General features: G+C 52.8%; 1 protein-coding gene across 1 annotated transcript in view; it reads right to left on the reverse strand.

Moving 5' to 3' along the window:
• Positions 1–19,756, reverse strand: part of LOC103543384 (integrin beta-2-like) — a 36,413-nt gene extending 16,657 nt beyond the window's left edge. The window contains 4 exon segments of the mRNA XM_070597939.1: positions 232–320; positions 714–774; positions 11,490–11,638; positions 19,282–19,756. Of these exon segments, the coding sequence (XP_070454040.1) occupies positions 232–320; positions 714–771 (147 nt within the window). The 5' untranslated portion in view covers positions 772–774; positions 11,490–11,638; positions 19,282–19,756.
• Between the last annotated feature and the right edge of the window lie 3,672 nt (positions 19,757–23,428).

Genomic DNA, 23,428 nt, shown 5'->3' on the forward strand with positions numbered 1-23,428 from the left:
GCCTCCACCAGGCTGCCCTGGCTGGGCCATGTGTGTCTGCGTGTCAGATGTCCTGTGCCCTCCGGCTGCTCCTGCCCCACTAGAAAATGGAGCAGTGACCCTCCTGGTGCCAGCAGTTCCAGAGGCAGAGAAAAGGGGTCCAGCCCAGGAAGTGGGAAGGTGGGGAGGTGGGAAGGGCAGGCCAAGTGTGAGGACCCTTGGGTAGCTGATGCCATCCACCCTGGCTCTTACCAGCTTCTGACACCAGGTGCAGCCAGGCCCTGACTTGATGCAGTCCCGGCAGGTGCTGACCTTGTATCCGATGCATTCCTGGGAAAGGGCTGGGGGCGAGACAAGATGGGCCCTGTGAGCCGTGGCCTACAGCACTGGCCCTCCCCACGCAGAGAGCCTGCAGGCACTGGGGGGCCTGAGACATGGATGGGGGGTGAATGGACGATGAGGCCCGCATGCAGGGTGGGTGGAGAAGGAGAGTCAGCATCAGGACAAGGAAGGATGGGAGGAAGCCAGGGAGCATGTCCCCTCCAGGCTGCTCCCTGTGGGGGCCTCCACGTCAGCCCCACACAGAGGGGCAGAGTGTGGAGAGACAGGCCTGCATCTGGGACCGGCTCCCCAGGCACAGTGTTTCCTAATCTGCCCCTAGGATCAGAAAGGATCCTCAGGAGAATGGGAGGGCAGGCCCCTTTCTTCAGACCCGAATGTTCTTCAGAACTCACCGGACCCGAGGGAGAGCAGACCCAGCAGGGTGAGCAGCAGGGAGCGCTGGCGCAGCATGTCCTGTGGAGGGAAGGGGTCTTGGTGACAGGGCCTCGGACCCCAGGCTCTTGGGGCGGATCGTCCACGGTGCTGAACTCCTCCACGGCAGCCTGGAGACGCAGAGCCGGGAGGGCCCTGTCCCTGCTGCCAGGGGGCGTTCAGCACCAGGGTCAGGCCGGCACGGGTCAGTGTCTCTGACAGCCCTGCACCAGGGCAGTGCTGCCAGCAGGAAAGGAGGCCTGAGTGGGGCAATGTGGCCTGCCACAGCTGCTGAGCCCACCAGGCCTCCAGGGACGAACAGGGAGTGGGCTTCCTGCCTGTGACACAGGTGTGTACACATGTATGCACACACCACACACATACGCACACACATCACACACACATGCATACACCATACACATACACACACACCACACTCCCACGCACATCACAAACTCTTGCACACACACACACACCACACACATCATAAACACATGCATGTGTACACATGCATATACATATAAACCAGACACACACCCACACACAGGGCATCACACACTGTCAGGATCAGGGCCCTGTGTGGCCTTCGTGCTCCCCAAGTCCTCGGTGATGTGAGGCTTGAGCTCAGAGCAGAGACGTCGTTGGCCCAGGCCTCCTGGTGGGTGGCAGAATGAGGACTAGGAAGAGAAGAAAACCCTGAGCAGCCATGGGCGCCAGGACTGTGCCAGCTGCCTCCCCAGGCTGAGGAAGGACTGTGCAGAGCCATCACCTGCCTTGTCCGAGGCCACCAGCTCTAGGTGACCATTGTTTTGTTTTTCTTGATCCACACCAGCTGTCCTTTAACACCCAGCACCTGGGGCAAGGTGTGGACAGGGCGTTTGCTACAGTGGCTGACTCAGTCATCACCGACTGGTGCTGATGCTCCAGAAGCACAGTCATGGCCGGGGGAGCAGGAGGCCTGGCGTTCTGGTTCTGGTTCTGGTTCTTTGAGGCAGAGGCAGGGCCTTCAAACCTACCACCCGCTGGGCAGGGGCCAGCAAGAGTGACACCCCCTCCAGGTCAGTTCCTGGGAGGGGTGGCAGGGCTGCCGGGGCAGGTGGGCCCCCAGGTCTGAGAACCCTGCAGCTGACTGTGACATTTTATCTGACACCAAGAAAGCAGAGAGGGTGCTAAGAAGCCGGCGGCCAGGACGTGGCAGGCAGGAAGGGGGCTGTGTTTTATCAGAAACAAAGATCAACATGGCTCACCCAGGGTGAGCCTCTGAGGCTCCTGGGGCCCCCTGCCCCACAACACACTGCCTAATGGTGGTGGGCCAGCAGGGTGGGTCAGAGCCCCAAGTCTGGGAAGGCAGACGGGGCCAGCAGAGGCCCTAAGCCAGAACCCGTCTGTTTTGAGATGGCACGGTCCCTGCCATGGCCTGTGGGTGCCTGTGGTCCCCTGTGGGGTTCTGGGTGCAACCTGTGGGTGGGCCCTGCCCTCATCTTTGCTGTCCCGTAACCCCTGCATCTGCATCAGGACCCCTGGGCCAAGGAGGACCAGTCAGGAGCTCTCGCGGGGGTCTCACCACTTAGAGGCCCCACCAGCCCCAAGCTCCTTTCTTTTTGGAGGTGACCCTTCTCCCTGGAAGTCCCCATGAAGATTATAATCAGGATCCAGAGATTTCAAAAGAGAACCCTTGATTCTTCCTGTTTGGGACGAAAGCAGAACTCACGTCCTGCTTGGGCTTCCGGGCTCACAGCAGTGGCCAGCAGGGGAGGTGGTTTCAGCTCACTCCAGGCCCACTCCATTGTGAAAGCCCCATGTCTAACCATCGTGGGGGCCTGGGGCTCAGGCCAAGGCTGGCCGTGGTCATTCCCAGCTCTCCATCTGGGTCCCCCAGGGTTCTGCCCGTGGGGCCCTGAGTGTGCCCACTGACCCCCTCAGCTGAGCTGGGCACTGCCCAGGGTGCAAGGTCCAGTTGGCCTCAGGATAGCTCTGCCCCACTTCTGAGGTGGAGGCTGCCCCAAGTAGCAGGCTGGGCATCCTCTCCTGGAGCACCCCAGCCATGCGGTGGTCGGTCAGGGTGAGCGGCCCCACCGGTTCTGGGGCAGGGCCTGCAAAGGCAGCTCTGCCCTCTCTCCTGTGCTGACAGGCCGGACCTGCTCCCCGAGACATTCACAGGAACCAGAAAAACCAGTACATAAACCCCTTGGGACCCCACAGGGGGAGCCTGAGGCTGTGGGCAGCAGCAGGATGTGGACCTGGCCCCAATTACCTCCAGGGCACCCCAGCCACAGAGAGGCGATTGCACTTGGTTAAGGCAGGGCCCACAGGTCGCAGGTCCTGACCCTGACCACCGGAAGCAGAGCAAGGTGCAGGGGAGGTGGGCTGCCTTCTTGTCATCTGTTGCTCCTCACCTTGTTTGCTGGGATGGCCACAGCGGAGGGTCCCATCCCAGGCCCTGTACCCACAGCCGAGCTGGGCAGGATGCTTGGACAGATGGCCACTCCCAGAGCCCAGCAGCCAGGTTTCTCAGCCACAGGCAAGCAGGGCCTTGGTGGTTGGGAGCCATAGTGGATGTGCCCGGCAGCTAGGAGGAGCCCTCAGAAGCCCAGGGCCTTGCCTGAAACCAGCATCGTGGAGCCACACAGACCAAGGCACCCTCTGGACATTGTCCTGGAGCCAGCCCCGGGGACAGACAGGGCAGTGCCCAGGCCCATGTGGCAAGTCTGCCTCAGCGGTGCAGCCTGCCTCAGTTTCCTCTGTGTGACTGGAGGGGCTGCTCCTAGCCCCCAGGGAGGACAGGCTTGGGTCACACTCGTGTCTAGAGTGAGCACTGCAGCACCTGCCCCTGTGGGCCCTCGACTCAGCCAGGGCAGCTGGGCAGGCGGGCATGAGGGAGACCCCGGGCTGAGCCGAGGAGAGTAGACAGGGCATGTCCAGCCCATGGACCTGCCCTGTGGAGCTGTGGCCAGCGGCCGTCTCCCCACGGCCTGCCCTGCCACCCCACGACCTGAGGCGCAGGCGCCCTCCCCCACCAGCCCCAAGGCAGCAATTGTGGGGACCTAAGGGCGGGCCCTCACCAGGACTCAAGTGACAAAACCCTGAATCAGGCAGCTTAGGAAACCCAGGCCCCACCGCCTGTGAGGACTTTGGGTCAGAGCCACCCTTCACCCCGGCCCTGCCCACCAGGGGAGAGCTGGCGCAATCCACTGCTGCAGGAAGTGGCGCGTCGCCACCTCCCTGGCCAGCTTCCCCGAGACCTGGCCGGCGCCCTCCCCTCCACTGACAGGATCACACCTTGTGATGAATAAAGCTCTTAACAGCCCCATTCTCAAGTGCGGAAGGAGCCTTAGAAGAAAAGTAGAATGTATTCTTTCCAAAGCACACACACCCACATGCACAAAATATCATCCTTATTTGGCAAAAACCCAGAAGACAAAGAGGAAACATTGAAAAAGAAGGAAACTTTGAGCAAGAAGCAGAGGGTGGGCCAGCATCTGAGTCAGGGTGATAAGTTGGTGTCAGATCAGGCTTCTCAGCAGAGTGCAAACCCTCGACGAGGCCGCTCGAGGTCCCAGGCCTCACTGGGCACGAGCGCTGTGCCTTGGAGCCGGCCCAGACCACCCGGTCAGAGAAGAAACCCACCTGGGGGCTGGCTTACGAGAGCACGCCTGAATCAGGCAGCACGGAGCCGTGAGCACAAGTGCTGGCAGACGAGCTCTCCGGGGGGAAAGGTTAAAAAGAAGAGAAGGCGGGGGTCCCCACAGCCCTCCTGGAGCTGGGGGAGTCAAGGCTGTTTCAGGCAGAGAAACGCAAATGTTTACAACAGATCTAAAATAGGTATCAGCCTTTTTAACCGAAACACAGAGTATCAAGATGTGAGCTTTTTTATTTGTTTTATATGAATACAAATAGGAATCGGACAGAAGCTTGATTCCAGCGGGGGCCAGAATACACCAGCAGATCACAGAGGTTCCAGAGAGATCTGGGGGACCAGAAGGGTAGAGAGGACTGAGGACACAACCTACATGTTCCCCGAACCTCCAGCCCCACAAAAAGACACTTTGCAGGGTCTATGAGACACAGTCACAACTGTTCATTTTACCATCGTGGAGTCTGAGCAGAAATTCTAAGGACCACAGCTTCTGACCAAATGAGACAAAACAAGATACCTCCACCCTACACATTAATTAGAAAGTTTTAAACACTCTGTTAAATATCTCTTAAGTCAAAGAGGAAATCAAAATTGTATTTACAGACCCTCTAGAAAAGGGGACAATGCAAGCATGCTCCGTCCGATGCAATGAAAACCCTCTGTCCCAGTGGAGACACGAAGGCAACGCCCTAAATGCTTTTGTTGTGGATGCAAATGAATGACGATAAATGCACAGGGACAGAGGACTCAGAAGTGAGAAAAAGAGTGATAAAGCTTTGCTAAGGGAGGCCGGAAATATGCAGACCAGGGCAGGCGTCGATGAATCAGAAAACAAACACAAAAGCTAAAATTGATAAATACGTCGAAACGCGTTCCCTTGGAAAGAGCAATACAATCGGACATCTGGAAGAGAAAACGTATGACTGTCTCCAAGGGGCTTTGGAAAGGGAGTCAAGACAGTGGTTTGTGTTATTTACGGGGTTGTAAACGCATTAGGAAGCCTTGGAACTTGAGCCAGTGTGACCCTTGGCCCAGTGAGAGAAGATGGAGCAGTTGGACACCGGCCTTCGAAGGTGGCAAGCAGAAGTGCATGTTTCCCGGGAAGACAGGATGCTCACACACGCGCCATGGCACACAACTCGCCATCTGGGAAACGCAGGTCAGCCCCCGGCACACTGCAGGCCACGTAAATTCAGTTTCAGGAAATAAAATGATAAAAGAAATAGAAGTAGGTGTATCTCCGAGTAAGGAAATCTTCTAAGCATAAAAACCAAGGGAGAAAATATCAAGAAGATAGATGGACTCTAAACAACATATTTTGTACATAAAAACTAAATAGACGAAAATATTTAATATCTGTCTAATGCAATAGTAATCTTCCTCTCCAAGGAGCTCTTAAAAATCAATAGCAAAACCCCATGGAAAAGGCTGTGGGCCTGAATAGGTAATTCACAAAGGAAGATGTGCCAGTGGTTAATAAACCCTTGAAAAAGTCACTGTGGCTGGCAATCAGGCGTAACAATCAAAATTACTAGATTTCTTGTCTAGCTATTGAACTGGACAATGTTTACAACGTTTATAACACCCTCCCAGGGGAATCCACACAGCAGTGAAAATGTGTGAACACCTGCTCAGGGCAACTCGATTTTCATGGTAAACAGTGAATGTATGGGAAACCAGTAAAAATAAATATACTAAAATAGTCCATATTTCTCTCTGGGGGGTGGCATTATAACTATCTTCAATTTTCTTCATTATTCTTGTTTATATTTTTCAAACCTTCCACAATAAACTTATACAATGATTTTTAAAAATTCATACATTTAAAAAATCTAAATTCCATGGTAGTTGATGAATTGCCTTGAAATTTCTTCTCTGGATTCCCAAAGTGGTTAGTTTTTCTGTTCCTGCTGCTGACGTTTCTGAGGACAGGACTCCATGGTGGTGGGAAGAGCTGAGACAGCTGACTTCGGGGACCTCCGTGCTGGGACATCTGCTCATAAATCATTCATTCATGCATGCACTCATTCATTCACTCACTGAACAAGAGCTTGGCGGTCTCTTCTCTGGGCTCTGCTCTCCCAGGACTCTGGCCTTTGCTGAGACCCTGCAGCACTCCCCAAACGCCCCTACTTCTACTGAATTTCCATCACACCAGAAAACTCCACCACCCCAAAAGCCAAAGCATGCCTACAAGCCCTGCTATTTAAACCCATTTGAGGTCTAAATAGTCCCCCTGGGGCTGACTCTCTGTACCTCTAGCCCCTGGAGCACTGGGAGAGAACGCGTGCCCCCATGGTCCGGTCCGGGTGGTGCCCAGGGTGGCCTGACGCTCAGAGAGGCCTCAGCGTGGCTTGCTCTCCCCAAGGCCCCCCAGGCAGGGGCCCTGGCTTGGTGAGGTCTCCCCAGTCAAGGAGGCTGGCCTCAGCCCCTGGCTAACCTCCTCAGCCAGCCAGGGAACCCCTCAGACTACTTACAGCTGCAGCCCAGGGTGCAACCCCCCAGATGACCCTCTCCCCAGAAGCTTCCAGTGCCGTGGAATCAGGCCACATGGGTGCAGAGGTCTCTGCATCTCGACTGGCCAGATCTGAGCATCCAAGGAGCCTGACCCCCACCGACCCCATATCTCCTGCCAGTGGGAAATAGGCCGTGACTCGCTTTGTGACAATTCCTGGGTGGAGGGCTGTGGCTGTGGAAGGTCTGGGCCATAGCCATGAGGATCACAGCAGACAGGGCTAGCCTTCAGGGGGAGCTTCAGCCAGTGGGCATTGGGCCCTGCCTGGACTGCCACTCAAGACTCTAGGTCCCATAGGAATAGGACTGGGCATTGCCCATGGCAGCCACTCTGCTCGCCTGGCTACACTGTGCACACAAAGCCTCAATTCACCCTGCATCTACCCTGGGGTGGACCGTGCCTGCTCACCATTGCAGGGGATGGCTCTGAGAGGGTCTGTCCCTGGCTCAAGGCACACAGCCAGAACAGATGCTGGGACTGGAGCCTCTGTCAGTGTGACCCTGGGACGGACGCTCTCAAACCTACACCCAGCTGCCAAGTGACAGGTCATTTCAGCCTTCCGAGCCTTGTGACAGAGTGCCAAGGATGCTGTGACGGTGATTTTCATGTGCCAGCTTCACTGGGCCACGGCACCCAGATATTTGCTCAAACTCTGATCTAGAAGCCACTGCAAAGATATTTCTTAGATGAGATTAACACCAAATCAGTGGACTCTGAGTAAAGCAGATTGCTCTCCCTAACGTGCGAGGGCCTCATCCAATCAGTTGAAAGCCTTAAGAAAAAGCCTGAGGTCCCCTGAGGAGGTGGAATTCTGCCTCCAGACGGCCCTCCGACTCGAGCTGCAGCATCAGCTCTTTCCTGGGTCTCCAGCCTGCCCTGCAGATTTGAACTTGCCAGGCCCCCAAATTCCATGAACCAATTCCTTAAAATAAGTTTCTCTCTCTACACACACACACACACACACACGCATGTGCGTGCGCACACACACACACACATCTTCTTGGTCCTGTTTCTCTGGAGAAGGCTGACGACTACAGATCCTAAGAGAGGGGCCCCAGGTCCAGGGAAAGCTGCCAGAGGTATTTCTTTAACAACACCTCAGAGCCCAGGTGTGTGGGCAGAGCCCTGGTTTCCTGATCCTCCTATTCCGGGGGCAGCGAGGGCACTTCTGCACCTGTTTCTCAACCCCCCACATCAGAGCCGTGTGGTGGGGGCCTCACACTCCCTCCCGAGCCCACATGTTGCCCCTCTCAGAGCTGAGGCACGTGTGGACGTCTGTGCTGAGCAGGGGACCCACGCGAAGTCTCATGCAGAAGCCAGGGCCTGCTGGCTCCTTGACTCCCCAGGCCCTGCTACTTGACTGCTGGGAGGGTGGGCGGCCTGGACACCCTCAGCCTTCAGAGGAGGCAACTCTGGGCCAACAGGGAGGCCTGCCCAGTCACAGGCTGGGCAGCTCCAGGACTTGGCTGCCTCAGCACAACTGTGCCTGCCATGTCACCGTGATGCCCACTCCCCAATGGTGGAAGTGACTGGAAATCACCAGTCCTGCCAAGGACTCCCACTCCACCGACAGGCTGCCCTGCTGGGAGAAGGCCCTGGAGAAAGGGGGCTGCAGGGGCTCTTTCCTGGCCTGAGGCACACAGAGCAGCCCGGCCCTCGTCTTCTGGCCCCTGGCCCAACCTGGTGGGGCTCTGGCTGTGGCTGAACACCAGCTCCCGCAAGGCTGACTTTGTGTGAAGACCATGTGGGAAGTCGAGGCCTGGTCCTAGCGCCCAGGGCAGGTGAGGGGCAGCCAGCATTGCTGGGACCAGCAGGGTCTCAAGATCACAGGGCCCCCTGAGACTCAGGCTCCCTGCTCCTGCCCAGCTGCTTGCTTGCATTCCATGGGGGGTTCAGCAGAGGCCCTCGATGGTGGCTCAGCTCCTGTCCTCCTGTCTTAGGAGGACACTCCTGTCTTAGGTCCGGTTTGTGCAAAGGAAATGGAGACTGACCACGGTGAGCATCTTGGCTTTGGTCCGCCTGGTGGGCATCCCACGACATCACCAAGAGATTGCCCAGCACCCTGGGGAGGGCACCTGGAATTGGGGATTCTCAGTGTGGCCCGGTCCCACACACACTGGGTGAACACAACTGTTGTTAACCCCTCGCACCCAGTGTCCTCATCCGTGAAATGGAGCAGGCCACCCCACGACACTGCCTCAGGCAGGATGGTTTGACACTCATAAAGTGAGAGGTGTGCAGAAAGGTCAGGCCCTCCCAGGACTCTGTTCCACAGAGCTGGTGGTGGCCTGAGTCATGCAGTGCCACCACAGGCTCCGTGCTGCCCCAGCCACAGGGGCAAACACCTCTGGACAGCCCTGTTACCTGCAGAGCATGGCCTGGGCCTGAGCTGAACCTGCGGGACCCCTCTGGACACAGGCACACCATATCCATGTGACCCCCTACACCTCCACCCCCAGGTGGGTGAGTTTTGAATTATACATTTGATTACAGAGTCATTTGGAGTTTAAAATACTGGCGAGCCCAGCCCTGCCTTCTCATTTCATAGATGGGAGGCCAAGCAGCCTGCTCCTCTCATACCCTTTGGGGCAGGGTGCAGACAGTCCCCTCCCATCCCCTAGACAGCAGGTGGCCTCCTCTGCAGAATGTTCTGAAAGGCACTTGGCTGTCTCTGGGCTTCTCCCCCAAGGAAATCTCCCGGTAATCACTGTAACTGCCCCGGGGCCTACTATGTGCCCGTGTGGTGAGAGCTGACAACTGTGAGGCAGCTAAACCCAGCCAGATTCCAGCTGGGAGACCCCTGAGGCTGGTGGACAGGTGTCAGCTGCCCTGCCCAGCCCCTCGGGAAATGTCTCAATTTACTCCCACAGGGGCTGAGCACCAGGGTGGCCAGGAGCCCCTCTCGAAAGGCTTGTCCACAGGCACCTCCATCAATCACTCATCTATTCCCTTACTGGCTAGAAAGAGAAACGGCGCAGGCCAAGCTGCAGTGACACGCCACGGACCTGAACGCTAACCTCCCAGAACCACACTGTTCCATTCCCCCATCCCCACCCCAGGCCTGCAGAGCTAGCCCAGCCCTCGGTCACCTGCCCCAGGTCACCTGGAGGTCAGGCGTCCACAGAGGTAGGGCCTGTGGCCCTGCTCAGGATGTGGTACCAAGGTGTGGGCTTGGCCACTGTCATGGTGGGCCCTTGCCTCGAGGCCTCATGCAGGAGAGGGACTCCCTCATTCTTCCATGAATGCTACAGGGTGTGGGTGGGGTGGGGGTGCCTGTTGGCACAGGTCCTGGAGATTCAGCAGTGGCGGACTGCAGACACTGGTGGAAGCAGGGGTCCCTTCAGTGTAGACCGACCCGGACACTGATCCACCTCCCAGAGTTTTCTTAGCAGCCCTTCTCTGCTGATTCCCCAGCATCTGGCCTCCTGCTCACACAGATGCTGTGCCCTCGGTGAGAGGAGGGCTCATTCTCCCTCCCCCATCACAGCTGCTTCTCCTTCTCTCACCTTGGGGTGCCAGGTGCCCTCAAAGAAGGGGAGCTCTGGGCACAGCCTCCACCAGTGGGTGCAGGGACCCTTCCCAGGGTCAGCAGAGTGGGATCCTAGCCCCTGCTCCAGGGAAGAAGGCAGGGGTTGGGTGCCACGGGGAGGTGGAGACAGGGGATGCAGGAGGCTGTGTCAGTGTCCAATGGGATCCAGGTAGACCCCTGGGTCCAGAGGTGTGGCTCCAGTCTCCTCACTCCCAGAGGGCCTTGAGACAGGCCTCCAGGAGCCTGGTTATGGAAGGTTTAGGTCACACACCTAATGCCTGTCCCCCTAAAACTCAACTGTAACCCAGCACTTTCACATCATTAGACCAGAACTGGTGCACCTTCTAGAAGCTGAGGGAAGTGACAGACCCATTATCAGGAAAATGTACCACATCCACATTCACACAACACGTACTCACACACACCGTGCACACTCACACACACCGTGCACACTCACACACACACACACACATGCACACGCACAAACTCTGCTGGAGGACAGACCAGCACAGCCGACGCTGGGGGCATGAAGACAGGAGGGGACTGACCCAGGCAGGAAGAGGAAGGTGCAGCTGGGGAGGCCCCACAAGCCATTCTGTATAGCCCTGGCTGCTCCCGGCCCCACACCCACCTGCCAGGGGGTCCTTCCTGGCACCCCCAGCCTCCTCCTGGCTCTGTGGGCCTCGAAGCCCCAACATCACCAGCTCAGCAACTGTCTGTGGCTTGTCAGCATACCCTAGACCCAGGAGCCAAGGTCTGGGGTCTGTGCCATGTCCTCTCACCATGATGGGTCCCATCCCCCTCAGTTACAGAGGCACCCAGGGCTCTGCGTGGTTCTGCCCACGGTAAGCACAGCACTTCCCCTCGCTAGACCTCGGTAAAAGGAGGCCTGGAGTGGACAATCCGAGGGCAGGTGACATGGACCAGGGCCACCAGGGCCCCCTTCATGGCCGGGCCACTTGGAGCTGCTTCCCTTGGGAGAGGCAGCAGCCACTCCCTGGGGGAAGAGCTGCAGGGCTGAACTCTTCCCCTTGAGAACAACGAGCCCGGACACAGAGGAGCCTCTGTCCACTCACCCCGCTTGATGCCCCGGAGACCTCGGCAGGGGCGTCCCGGCTGGGCTGGGATGGGCTTTGGCTCTGCTCTTTACCAGGCTGCTGCGGCAGGTCTGGGGAGACACCGGCCAGCCAGAGACGCCGATGCTGAAGGCACACTACTTCCTGTTCTAAGCCAGCAATTCGGAGGAAGTAGTTACGTGTGTCTGATTGACAAATATGGTCCATGAACCCCAGCCCCTCTTCCCCCCGCCATGGCTCCCAAGGGAGGGACATCAGAGGAGCAACCACACACCTGAGAAGGGGACACACTATTCATCACCCACCTTCACAGGGAGAAGCACAACCGTGTGAAGAGAGGAATAACTAATGGGAGCAGAGGCCTGTGGCAGCCCCGAGGGGCTCACTCACACGCCAAGTGGGGGCTGGCCCCACAGGGCACAGAGAACCACGGAGGGCAGTGCCCAGAGGGGTGACTCACACCCCAGGAGAGGGGACCAGCCTGCAGACTGGCACCCAGGAGAGGAGAGTGCACCCCCAAAGGAGACGCACCAGGCATTAGGGATGCAGACTCTGATGGTGGAAATACAAAAGAATTACCCGGACTAAAGAGCAGAATGATAAAAGCCAAGAGCAAATCAGAGAGAGGACGAGGATCAGCTCAGGGCACAGAGAGGTGGGAACGAGGAAGACACATCCAGATGCCTGGATGCCAACATCCATCAACCACAGGACTTCCAGGAGGAGAGAAGAGTGAAGCGAGAGGAGGAGCCACTCAAACAACAGAAGAAAAGCTCCAGATCCGAGAGAAGGACCCAGATTAAGAGGCCACCGCATGCCCTAGGGAGGAAGAGCAAAGGTCCCCACACTAGCTACCTTGTGATGCTATCACAGAACATAAAAGATAGCAAAAAAATACTAGCGGAGGAGTGGGAGGAAGAGGAGGATTAGGATGGGGAAGAAGATGAAGAAGATGAAGATGAAGGAAGCAGCAGCAGCAAAGACATAGACTGATTATCTCCACAAAGAACGAAACCCGGACATCTCAGATGGACCAGGACCCAACACACAGCGACCTTAAACTCTATTTGAAAGGTGCACCCCAGAAATAAACAGAAACACAGAGCAAAAAATCCAAGAAGAATACAAGGGTCGGGTGAGCCAAGGAATAAATAGAAACTATTGAGCCTAAGTAACTGTTGATTTAAAAATAGTGGTAAACGTATTAACAATCTGAAACAAAAATCCTAGAGCATCAGAGCAGGAGGTCAGGGCAGTATGCTGCTGTTTCTGATACTCATCAAAGGACATTCTGGTAGGAAATATTTAGCTTAATATGTGACAACAACTAAAAAGTCCCCTGAAGAATATAAATAGAATATATACATCTGAAAAAAAGGAAATATGAATACTCTTTTTTTATAAAGGGAAGAGAAATTGAACAAACAAAAGGATTGTAAATAAAAAAGATAAGATAGGAATAATTTCAAATGTTCCAGAATATTCCAGAATCTCAGGAATCACAGCACCTCTGAACGGGTTACATTCTCTCTCTTCAAATAAATAGATAGTTGAATTCAGTTTTAAAAATAAAGAGACAGAAAAAGTTCCAATTAAATGTTCTCTATCAAGAGAACTATTCCAGAAAACAACCAAGAAGGAAGGATAGATTGTCACCATGTCAGACTCACTGGTGACTCACGAGATAAAGCAATGATGTCACTGGTTACAACACCACAGACACACAGCACACATTACACACCGCACCCATGTTTATGAAGGAGTCTGGATGAAACAGCAATAAAAATCAAGACAATAAAATAAATAAAATAAAAATAACAGTTATTGCTATTGAACCTGAATCAGATCAAGACTTTAGCTCTAACTACCAGTTTACAGGAAAAACAGGGCAGAGGTGGATGTGTTAAATGACATCGAAGGGATGCAATCACAGAATCCAGGCTGCAGAGAACCCCACAAGACAAAGACAAGAGAGAAGGAGGGAGAGAGGAGACGTGGCCCAGGAACCCACAGATTAAGAGATTTAAGGGACACATCAACCAACCACAATGCATGGACTGTGGGATATTAAGAAATTACTGTTAATTTTTTTTAGATGAGATAAAGCTTTTGTGATTATGTTAAAGAGCCGCCATCCTTTAGAGCTATACATTGAAATATTTACAGACGACATTATATGATGTTTCAGATTTGCTTCCAAATAATCAGAGGTGGGGTGGGGTGGGGGAGAGTGGGTCTAGCTATAAATAAAACAAGATTGGCCATGAGTTGATCACTGCTGAAGCAGATATTGGGGAGATATGGGGTCATTAAATTATTCCTTCTACTTTAGTATGTGTGTGAAGTATTCTGTAGTAAAAAAATTTTTTAACTCTAAAAAGAAGTGTAAAGTTGTTTAATGGGGATAGAGTTTCAGTTTTACAAGATGAAAAAATTCAGAAGTTGGTTGCACATAATGTGAATATACTTAACAACGCTGACCTGCGTACGTAAAACTGGTAAGGAGAGTTAAATGGTTCAATTTGTGTCATGTGTATTTTACCACAACTAAAAAGAAAAAAAGAAGTGTAAGAAATGCTGTCTATCAGATAAACTGGTAAAAGAGATACTGAAAGCTGAAAATAAAGGAATGGAAGATGTACATATTATGTGCTAAAAAATACTAACAAACATATAGAAATAATATCAAAAGATATAATTCAAGGCAAAAAGCATTAAATAGATAAAGAAAGATGGAGGTAATGAAAGTTACAATCCACAAAGAATGTTTAAGAGTCATAAATCTCTATGTACTGAACAAAATAACTACAGAATTACAAAACAAAACTGACAAATACGTAAGCAAACTGACAGAGCCACAAACAGCAAAAGTCTTTCACACACCTCTCAGAAAGGAACAGATCAAGTAGAAAATTAGACCTACGGAGAATTTGAGGAATACATATAATCTTTTCTCTCTAACTTGTATGCAGTTAAGTTAAAACACACAGGACCATAATGAACAGATCATTTACAAACCCACAAAGGAAAACTCAACATATCTAAAGCATAGGAATCATAAGGAGGCCAAATTCATGCTCACAATATAATCAAATTAGATGCTGACCAAAGGATAGATTGGAAAAAAACACCCAGCCCCCCAAAAAACTGGAAACAAACCGACATAGAATGCATAGATACATTTGGCACATTCACAAAATGGGATAATAAGTAGCAATTAAAATATTGATCTGAAGCTGTATGTATCCATGTGACACAGCTCAAAACCATAACATTGAGGTTCTTTTTAAAAGCAAGTTGCAAAAGGATCCAGCATATGGCAGCACACATATCCTGCACGGCTACAGGAAAGCAGCCTTCTACTCACGAACCTCAGGTTCAGGATAGCGGTCACCTCTGAAGGTGGAGAAGGCAACAGTCCTGGGAGAGGTATTCAAAGGACTTCAATTTTATATTTGTAAGTTTTATTTATTAAGAAGAAAGAAGAAGAATCCTGGGCAAAAGAAGGCAAAATGTTAAGATTTGATAAAGTTGGATAGTGGGTACACGGGTGTTGGTGACGTTGATCCCCATACTTTTCTGTAGTCTTGAAATACTTTATTTTTTAAAAAAGGAACTAACAGAGTGACTCTAAATGAGTATGAGGATCTTTTTGGGGTAATGAAAATGTTCTAAAATTGGACTGTGGTGATGATTGCACAACTCTGTAAATTTAGCTAAAAATCATTAAACTGTACACTTAAAATGAGTAAATATTGACATGTAAATTCTACCTTGCTAAGACTGTAACAAATGAAAGGAATTAAGAATATTCAGAAGAAGAAAAACATCAGTAACTTCCACTGCCAGCTAAGACACTCCACTCTACCTCGACCGCTGATCACAAAGAAAAACACCACACAGAATAAAACAAAGCAGCTTTCAGACAGATTGGGGTGAGAAATCAAAATCTTATGACAGGCTGATATCGTGGCAAGTATTCTGTCCTCACCCCCCTCCTCCCGCCTTAGATTCGAGGTAGCCTGAACCCCAGGACAGCACAGTGGGTACGGTCAAGAGGAACCCTCCTTCCTGGTCAGTAGGCTGGGAAGGGGGATGTTCTGAAAGATAGAGATAGTGGGAGGAGTGCCCTGTTTTATTTTCTTTCTCCTGTCTTGCCTCAGAGGCAAATTCCTGTCCCAAAGCTCCACTCCCAGGATGGGGTAGCAGCAGAAGCTATTGCAATTGTCACTTTGACCCAGAGGCAGATCCAGTCATAAGAAGTAGGTGACAGTGCAAGGAGGCTAAAACTTCTGCTTTATAACCAGAGGACCAGGGAAGGAGGCCTCTGGAAGCCAGACAATATGGGAGAAATCAATAAAAAGGAGATCAAGAAAGAGATCCCATAAAGCTTTGTATGAAGTTCTAGACTTACCCTTGAGCTGGACGTGTGTGGAAATGACCCAAAAGAGCATGTCAATGTCTTTGGGAATTGAATCATGGTATAGACCACTACCAAGGTCAAAAACTGGACCCAGGGGATTCGAGTGTGAGATGGATCCAAATACCACTGCAAAGACTTTGAAAACAGAACTCACATTGGAATCGCAGCCCACAGGAGGCAGGTCAGGACTTGTGGTCTGACCCTAACCAGGCCAATTCCAACAAAATCAAAATGAGCAATCTTAGAGAACATTAGAGAAGATTTTGATAGGACCCACAGTCTCATTAAATAATATCCAAAATACAAGCCAAAACTACTCAAACAATAACAACAACAAAGAAAATCTCAAGAACTCGAACAGAAAAAATAATTAACAAATGCCAACTCTGCGATGATCCAAATGTTGAAATCATCACATAAAGCACTTAAATCATCTATTATAAATATGCTCCCTTAAGTAAGGAAAATGCTCTTGAAACAAATGCAAAGGTAAAAATTTTCAGCTGAGGGGCTGGCCCGGTGGTGCAGCTGTTAAGTTCTCATGTTCCGCTTCGGCAGCCCAGGGTTCGCTGATTTGGATCGCTGGTGAGGACATGGCACCACTTGTCAAGCCATGCTGTGGTAGGCGTCCCACATACAAAGTAGAGGAAGATGAGCATGGATGTTAGCTCAGGGCCAGTCATCCTCAGCAAAAAGAGGAGGACTGGAGGCAGATGTTAGCTCAGGGTAATCTTCCTCAAAAATAAATAAATAAATAAATAAAGTGCTCAAAGAAAAGAACTGTCAACCCTGAATTCTATTTCTTCAAAATTATTCCTCACAATTGAAGGAGAAATAAAGACAGGCGGGCCAGCCCTGTGGCCAAGTGGTTAAGTTCGTGCACTCCACTGTGGCGGCCCAGGGTTTTGCTGGTTTGGATCCTGGGCACGGACATGGCACCGCTCGTCAGGCCACATTGAGGCGGTGTCCCACATGCCACAAGTAGAAGGAGCTGCAACTAAGATATACAATTGTGTACTGGGAGGATTTGGGGAGATAAAGCAGAAAAAAAAAAAAAGATTGGCAACAGTTCTTAGCTCAGGTGCCAATCTTAAAAAAAACAAGAAATAAAGACATTCTCAGATGAAGGGAAAATAAGAAAAGTAGTCCCCAGCAGATCAGCTCTAAAAAGAACAGTTGTTAGGTCAGGTGCCAATCTTTGGGGAAAAAAAAAAGCAAACACCATCAACCAACAGACTCTGAAGGACATTCCACCCAGCAGCAGCAGAATGTGCACACAACACAGTCACCAAGGTGGTAGACTGTATCCTGGGCCATAAAACAAACCTGAATACATTTAAGAGAATTGAACATGCACAATATGTTCTCTAGCCATAATGGAGTTAAACCAGAAAATAAGCAACAGAAAGATGCAGGGAAATCTCCAAAGAAACGACACACTTCTAATTAATCCATGGGTCAATGGAAGCCTCAAGGGAAATGAGAAAATATGCTGAATGGAATGAAATAAAATTCAACACATCGTAACTGTAGGATGTAACTAAAGCAGTGCCTAGAGGGAAATTTATGGCATTCAATGAACACATCAGAAACCCAGCAATGTGAATAAATCTCAAGCATTACACTAAGTGAAGAGAGCCATGGGGAAATACAGAAGGCCAGCAAAACAGAAACTCAGTAGGGCTGGCCCCGTGGCCGAGTGGTTAAGTTCGCGCGCTCCGCTGCAGGCGGCCCAGTGTTTCGTCAGTTTGAATCCTGGGCGCGGACATGGCACTGCTCGTCAGACCACGCTGAGGCAGCGTCCCACATGCCACAACTAGAAGGACCCACAACGAAGAATACACAACTATGTACCGGGGGGCTTTGGGGAGAAAAAGGAAAAAATAAAATCTTAAAAAAACAAAAACAAAAACAGAAACTCAGTAGACACTGGGGAGATAAGCATCAAACCACAACGAGGTACCGTTTCCCAACCAACATAGGGACAAATTCTAAAAGCCTAATTAAAGATTGCAAGGAAACCGAAAGGGCCATTGGCATATGTCTTTAAGTGTTAATGTGCACACTGTTCTGCTCAGCAGTTCCCTTTCCTGACATCTGCCACCAGGACTACTGAAGTGTTTGTGTCTTTATCAGGACATTATTTGTACAAAATGTAACTAAATTACATCTGGCAACAGAGAAAAGGCTAGATGAACAATGGGGCATCGTTCTGGGGAATGCGGTGGAGTAACTGCAAAGAAGGGGTGGAGCCTGCGGTGCAAGCAAGGAGGCGGACAGGGAGGTTGGGATGCCTGCTGAAGGGATTTCTCCAGGAGATTCCGGAATAGGAATGTGAAACAGAGAAATGGTGACCACACCATCCTCAGGCCTTGGTGGGGAGTGATTGCGAGAGACAAGCTTTTGCATTTAGAAGGAAACTGAAGCCAGGACTGAGTGAATTTTTGGAGCAGGATTCTGGGAATAATCTTTTCCCCTAAGTCAGCCAGGAAATTCCATTTTGCAGTCACTTTCACCCACATCTTCCATAAAATGGACCGTATTTCATCAGCTATTCATTGAGGACACCTGTCCCTGAGCCCAACAATGAGATGCCCAGAGGGTGCACAAGCCCTCCAGAATACCAGGGGCTAGTTCAGGAGACAAGCATATCACCGTGATATGAGGCAGAATGAGAGGGGATCCTGCAAATGTTCCAGGTGTTGGGGGCGTGGGCAGGGGGCATGGGCAGGAGCAGCCACGTGAGTGTAGAAAGGAGGAAGAGGTGTGAGAGGTGGCCCATTTCCATCCCTCTGCTGTCCTGAATGCCAGCCTGGGCACCCCCAGTCCTACTTCCCACCTAGCCACGTCCCCCCAACACACAGCCCGGAGAGCACGAGAAGGGGGCTCCTTTGCAACAGTGTGAAGATTAAGAAATAGTCTAGTGATGGAGAATGTGAGGCGAGGGGTTCCAGGCTCGCTTTACAGAGATTCCCAGGCGGGGCTGCGGTATTTTAGTGGAAGTTGGGGAAAGGTGGAGAGTCAGGCACTGTGGCCCACGATGCTGCTGCCCTGTGGGTGTGACTGAGTGAGGCTGGAGAGCCGGAGGTCTGCCCCATAAAGGAGATGCCTGCAGAAAGAACAACCCATCACCCGTCACCCGTCAGCCGAAGGTCAGGAAGCAGTCTCCTCCCTTGAGAAGGCGCCCACTTGCCTGCTGGTGTTCAGATGAACCTCAAGCCTGCGGCAGCCCTTGCTCAGCGCTCAGCTCCTGGCTCTCACATCTTCACTATCTTGCATCCCTTTGACCACCTCCCTCCCAGCTGGCCTGCAACCCCTCCTGATCCTTCCCCCATCTTTGCTTTTTTTCCCTTTTTAATTTTTTCCTACCAGTGACTTCCTTCTGCAATGTAGCGTTTGCTCCGTTGGCAGCAGGCAGGAGGTGGGAGGAGCTGGCAGAGGCAGCTGCAGAGGAAGGGGCAGGTGCACCAGGGGGGGTGGGGGCTCAGAGCAGGAAACACTGCTTCTGTGGTGGGTGCTCCAGATAGTTCTTTCTCACTCGATCCCCAACAAACCCAAACAAACAGGCAGAAAGTCACCCAGCCAGGGCAATGGAGTTCCTTACTGTAACACAGGCCACGTAGGTGCAGGGGGCAGCAGGTGAGCTTAGAAAGGAAGGAAGAGATTCAAGAGGCCAGGGGCCATTTCCAGCCACCTGCTGTCCCGAAAACTGGCCTGGGCATCCCCAGCCCCACACCCCAGCCAGCCACCACCCCCACATCATGCAGAGGGCCTTTTCTTCTTAGCCTTCCTCCTACTGGCCTCCCTCAGTGGGACAGAGCTGAGCAGGAAGATTCCGGCTTCTGACTCACCCAGAGGAGGGTGTTAGAGCACCCCAGGGAGGCTGGGGCGGGGCTGGCCTTAGGCGGGAGCAGGGGCTGCCCAACCAAGTGATAGGCTTGACCCTGTGGAAGGTTGCACTGAGAAGCGGCTTACAGACCTGTTGGAGGATGGAAGACTTGGCTCTAAATTCAAAGGAGATTGAGCCAGCAAAAGTGTAAGCAATGGTCAACTCCGGGGGGGAAACCAGAAAGTTGTACAAGGAAGAAAATGCAATCATAGTATGTCTACTTGGCTCAGTGGTGCACATTTACACAGGTAGGAGAACGAAAGCACTGAGCCAGATTGACAACAAAACCACAACACGGCTCTACAAAGAGGAAGGGATGGGTGGGGTGTGAGGAACTAACGCCCTCATGCACCAGAACAGGAAGGGCAGAACGCCCTCCCGACCCCTCGAATCTAACTCCTCCTTCCCCAAGAAGGCCAGGCTGACCTGTGGGGCTCCGGCAGTCCAGGGGGGCCACCTAACCCTAACCCAGGCTCCAGGTCACTCCTTTCCTTCACAGTCCTTATCAAATTGCCATTTCCTGTTCAATTTGTGGTTTCTGCGAATGCTGAGTGAGGAGCCGTGCGAGGCCGTCTTTGGGGATGCGTGCCTTTGCCAAAGTAAGTTTGCACCTTCCAACCCTGGACGATGAGACTCAGTTTCCACGGTGCTTTCTCAGTTCCTCTCGCCCCAGGGGCCTGCCTGGGGAGCGTGGAGGCTGAGGCTAGAGATGGAGCTTGCATTTGGGTTCCACTGCTGGGCCCACTAGTAGTCGTGGTGCCCTCAAGACACTCAGCCCCTCTTCACCCGTGGGCCTCAGTTTCCCTCACTCTCCCGTGTTGTGAAGACAAATGAGGACATGTGAAAGGTTCCCACAAAGGGCTTGACACACAGCAGGTGCCCAATAAATGTAAAGATGCAAATCGTAAAAAGACGAATGAGACGAGGTCCCAGCACTTGTGGACCTTTTGATGAAATTATGGCAGTTTTTTTTTTTTTTTTGAGGGAAGGGTCTAAATCTGGATTGACAGAGAAATTTCTTCTCATGGAATTTTCTTCTTCTAAATTTTAACTTTGGAAACTGGGGGGACAATTTAAGTTTTCTGCCTTGGTCTCTTTGCATGTAATGCATAGAAATCAAATTCTTTCCCCCTCCCCTCCTGAAAGGCAGTGCAGATAGAAACCCTTCCCTGAGCCTTGAGAGGACGAAGTCAGAAGGACGCAGAGGGGGGCCGGCCCGGAGCCGAGCAGTTGGGTTTGTGCGCTCTGCTTCAGCGGCCCGGGGTTTCGCTGGTTCAGAGCCTGGGCACAGACATGGCACCGCTCGCCAGGCAAGCTGAGCTGGTGCCCCACATAGCAGAACCAGAGGGGCCTACAACTAGAATACGCAGCTATGTACCAGGGAGCTTTGGGAGGAAGAAGGAGAAAAAAGAAAGAAAGAAAAAGAAGATTGGCAACAGATGTTAGCTCAGGTGCCAATCTTTGAAAAAAAAAAAAAAAGGATGCAGAGAAAAGTGTGGCAGCCGAGGCCTTCCCGGGTGGGCGAGCACGGCAGCATGGACCCTGGCCATCCCCAGGAGAAGGGGGTTTCATGGCGGGTTGAGATTTTGGAGGAATGCCTGAGAAACTCTTTCTCATACCACTCCCCGACCAGGACCCCTGGAAAGGTCTACAGAAAGTCCCCAGTGCAGCCTTCCCACCGACCGGGGACCCCAAGCCGCAGCCAAGTCTAATTACCTGCCTCGTTCCTGAACTCACCTGTGCTGTCCCGCCCACTCTCACATTTCCCATCCTGAAGGGTCTGACCCAAATGCCACCGCCTGTGGGCCCTCTCCTCTCTGCTGCAGCCCTAACTGGTAAGGAGCCGCTCCTGCCTCTGGCCCCAGGGTGGCACTTTGCACAGAAATGTGTCATGTCAGTTGTGTAGAGGTGAAGCACGGAGGCCTTAGTGCTCCCTAGACGCGTGGCCGCAATGACACGCAGCTCCGTCAGGCCTGAGTCCTCTCCTGCCCAGTGAGGACCACTTTCTCTGTGCTGATGTCACCGGTGTAAGATTATGAGACACAGAACAGCGCCCTGCACAAAGCACTCAACAGACCTTAGGCATGCGGGGTCCGCTGCAGGGGGCAGGTGAACTTTTTCTGGAAAGGGCAGAGGGTACACGTTTTTGGGTTTGATGGTCATATGACCCCTGCTGCCACTACTCCACTCCGCCTTGTGGCACCAGAGCAGCTACAGGACATCTGCAAATGAATGAGCTCGGCTGTGTTCAGAAACAGGCAGAGGGTCAGCTCGTGGGTCAAGGTTCACAGGACACAGCCCCAAACCAGTGATTCTCGGGGAGTGAGGACAGTGGGGGGAGGGGAGCCACACACCTGATCCTGGAAATCCCCTGCTCAAGGCTTCTCCAGAAAGCAGATTTGCTGGTCTACACCCAACCCACTGGACCCACATCTGGCCCAGGTGTCTGTTTAACACACTCTGGTGGGGGCAGGGAGGGAGGTCTGACCATCAGCTGGGCCACAAAGCCACAGACCACACCCTGAGCCCCGGGCCCCCCGGGCCTGACCTGGAAGGCACACGGCGCTGGGGAGGAAGGAGAGGGGGACGGCAGAGGCCAGAACAGAACCAGGGGTCACCTCACGCTGAAGCCGCCCCCGAGGGTCTTCTCTGTCTCTCTCTGAAACCTTCTCTTCCTACCTCTCCTGCCAGTTTCAAGGCTCCTCCTCATCCGTAGAGGGGACTGAAGGACCTCACCTTGCTCCCCAGTTCCCACCAAACCCTAACGGTGGGTGTGCCAGTGCCTGCCCCACTGGGTCCCCCTGGCACCCCTGCAGGCATCCTGGCTGTCTCCCTCCCTCTGCCCCTCCTGTGGCTGCTCCACTCTGCACATCCGCTTCCCCTCCCCTTTCTCCCTCCCCCACACTCTGGTTCTGGGTCCTAGTGCTGAGCTGGCCTCTCAGCCCAGAAGGACCAATCCAGAAAGATCTCCCCTCCTTCCCCAGAAGCCGCTGTGGACTGGGGTAGGGAGGAAGTGTCTGTCTTCCCTCTCTCTCTTCTGTTTTCTCTCTCAAGGAAATAGCGGCACCTCCAGTGTAGCCCTGTGGGTCAGTCTTGCTTCTGGCACACAGAGGAGCAGGCAGGTGGCAGTGGGGGCCCATGTGGCTGGACTCCAGAAGCCTGGACTGCAGTCCTGAGCACCCACTGGGCCGGCGGCCGCATGACCTGGGGCAGGTCCTGAAAATGCGGGTGAGGGGTCTGACTCTCGGGACCTGAGATGAAATGCATGAGTTCTCAGCAGAGCCTGGAAACACGGAGCGGGGTCGGGGCCAAGTGCCTGGGGCCCAGCCCAGCAGGGCTGGTGAACAAGGCCAGCAGAGGTGAGGATGCTGGGGGAGGGTTTCACCCTGACCACCAGGACCCGGGAGGCTGGCTGAGCTGGGGTGAGGCTGAGGTTGAGCAGGGCAGGGAGCATTTGCTCTACTCTGACTGTGACCCCATCCACGCAGGGCTTGAGGCATGGAAGGCACATGGGTGGGAGGCTAGGCTGGGCTGAAGGAACTGAGACTCTGGGCTGTGTGCTGGGTGGGCCCAGAAATGCTTAACCCTTTCCACACTTTAGCAACAGTGAAAATTCCCAGTTCAAGA

The sequence above is a fragment of the Equus przewalskii genome, chromosome 27 (assembly GCF_037783145.1).
Source record: "Equus przewalskii isolate Varuska chromosome 27, EquPr2, whole genome shotgun sequence".
NCBI classification, from domain to species: Eukaryota; Metazoa; Chordata; class Mammalia; order Perissodactyla; family Equidae; genus Equus; species Equus przewalskii.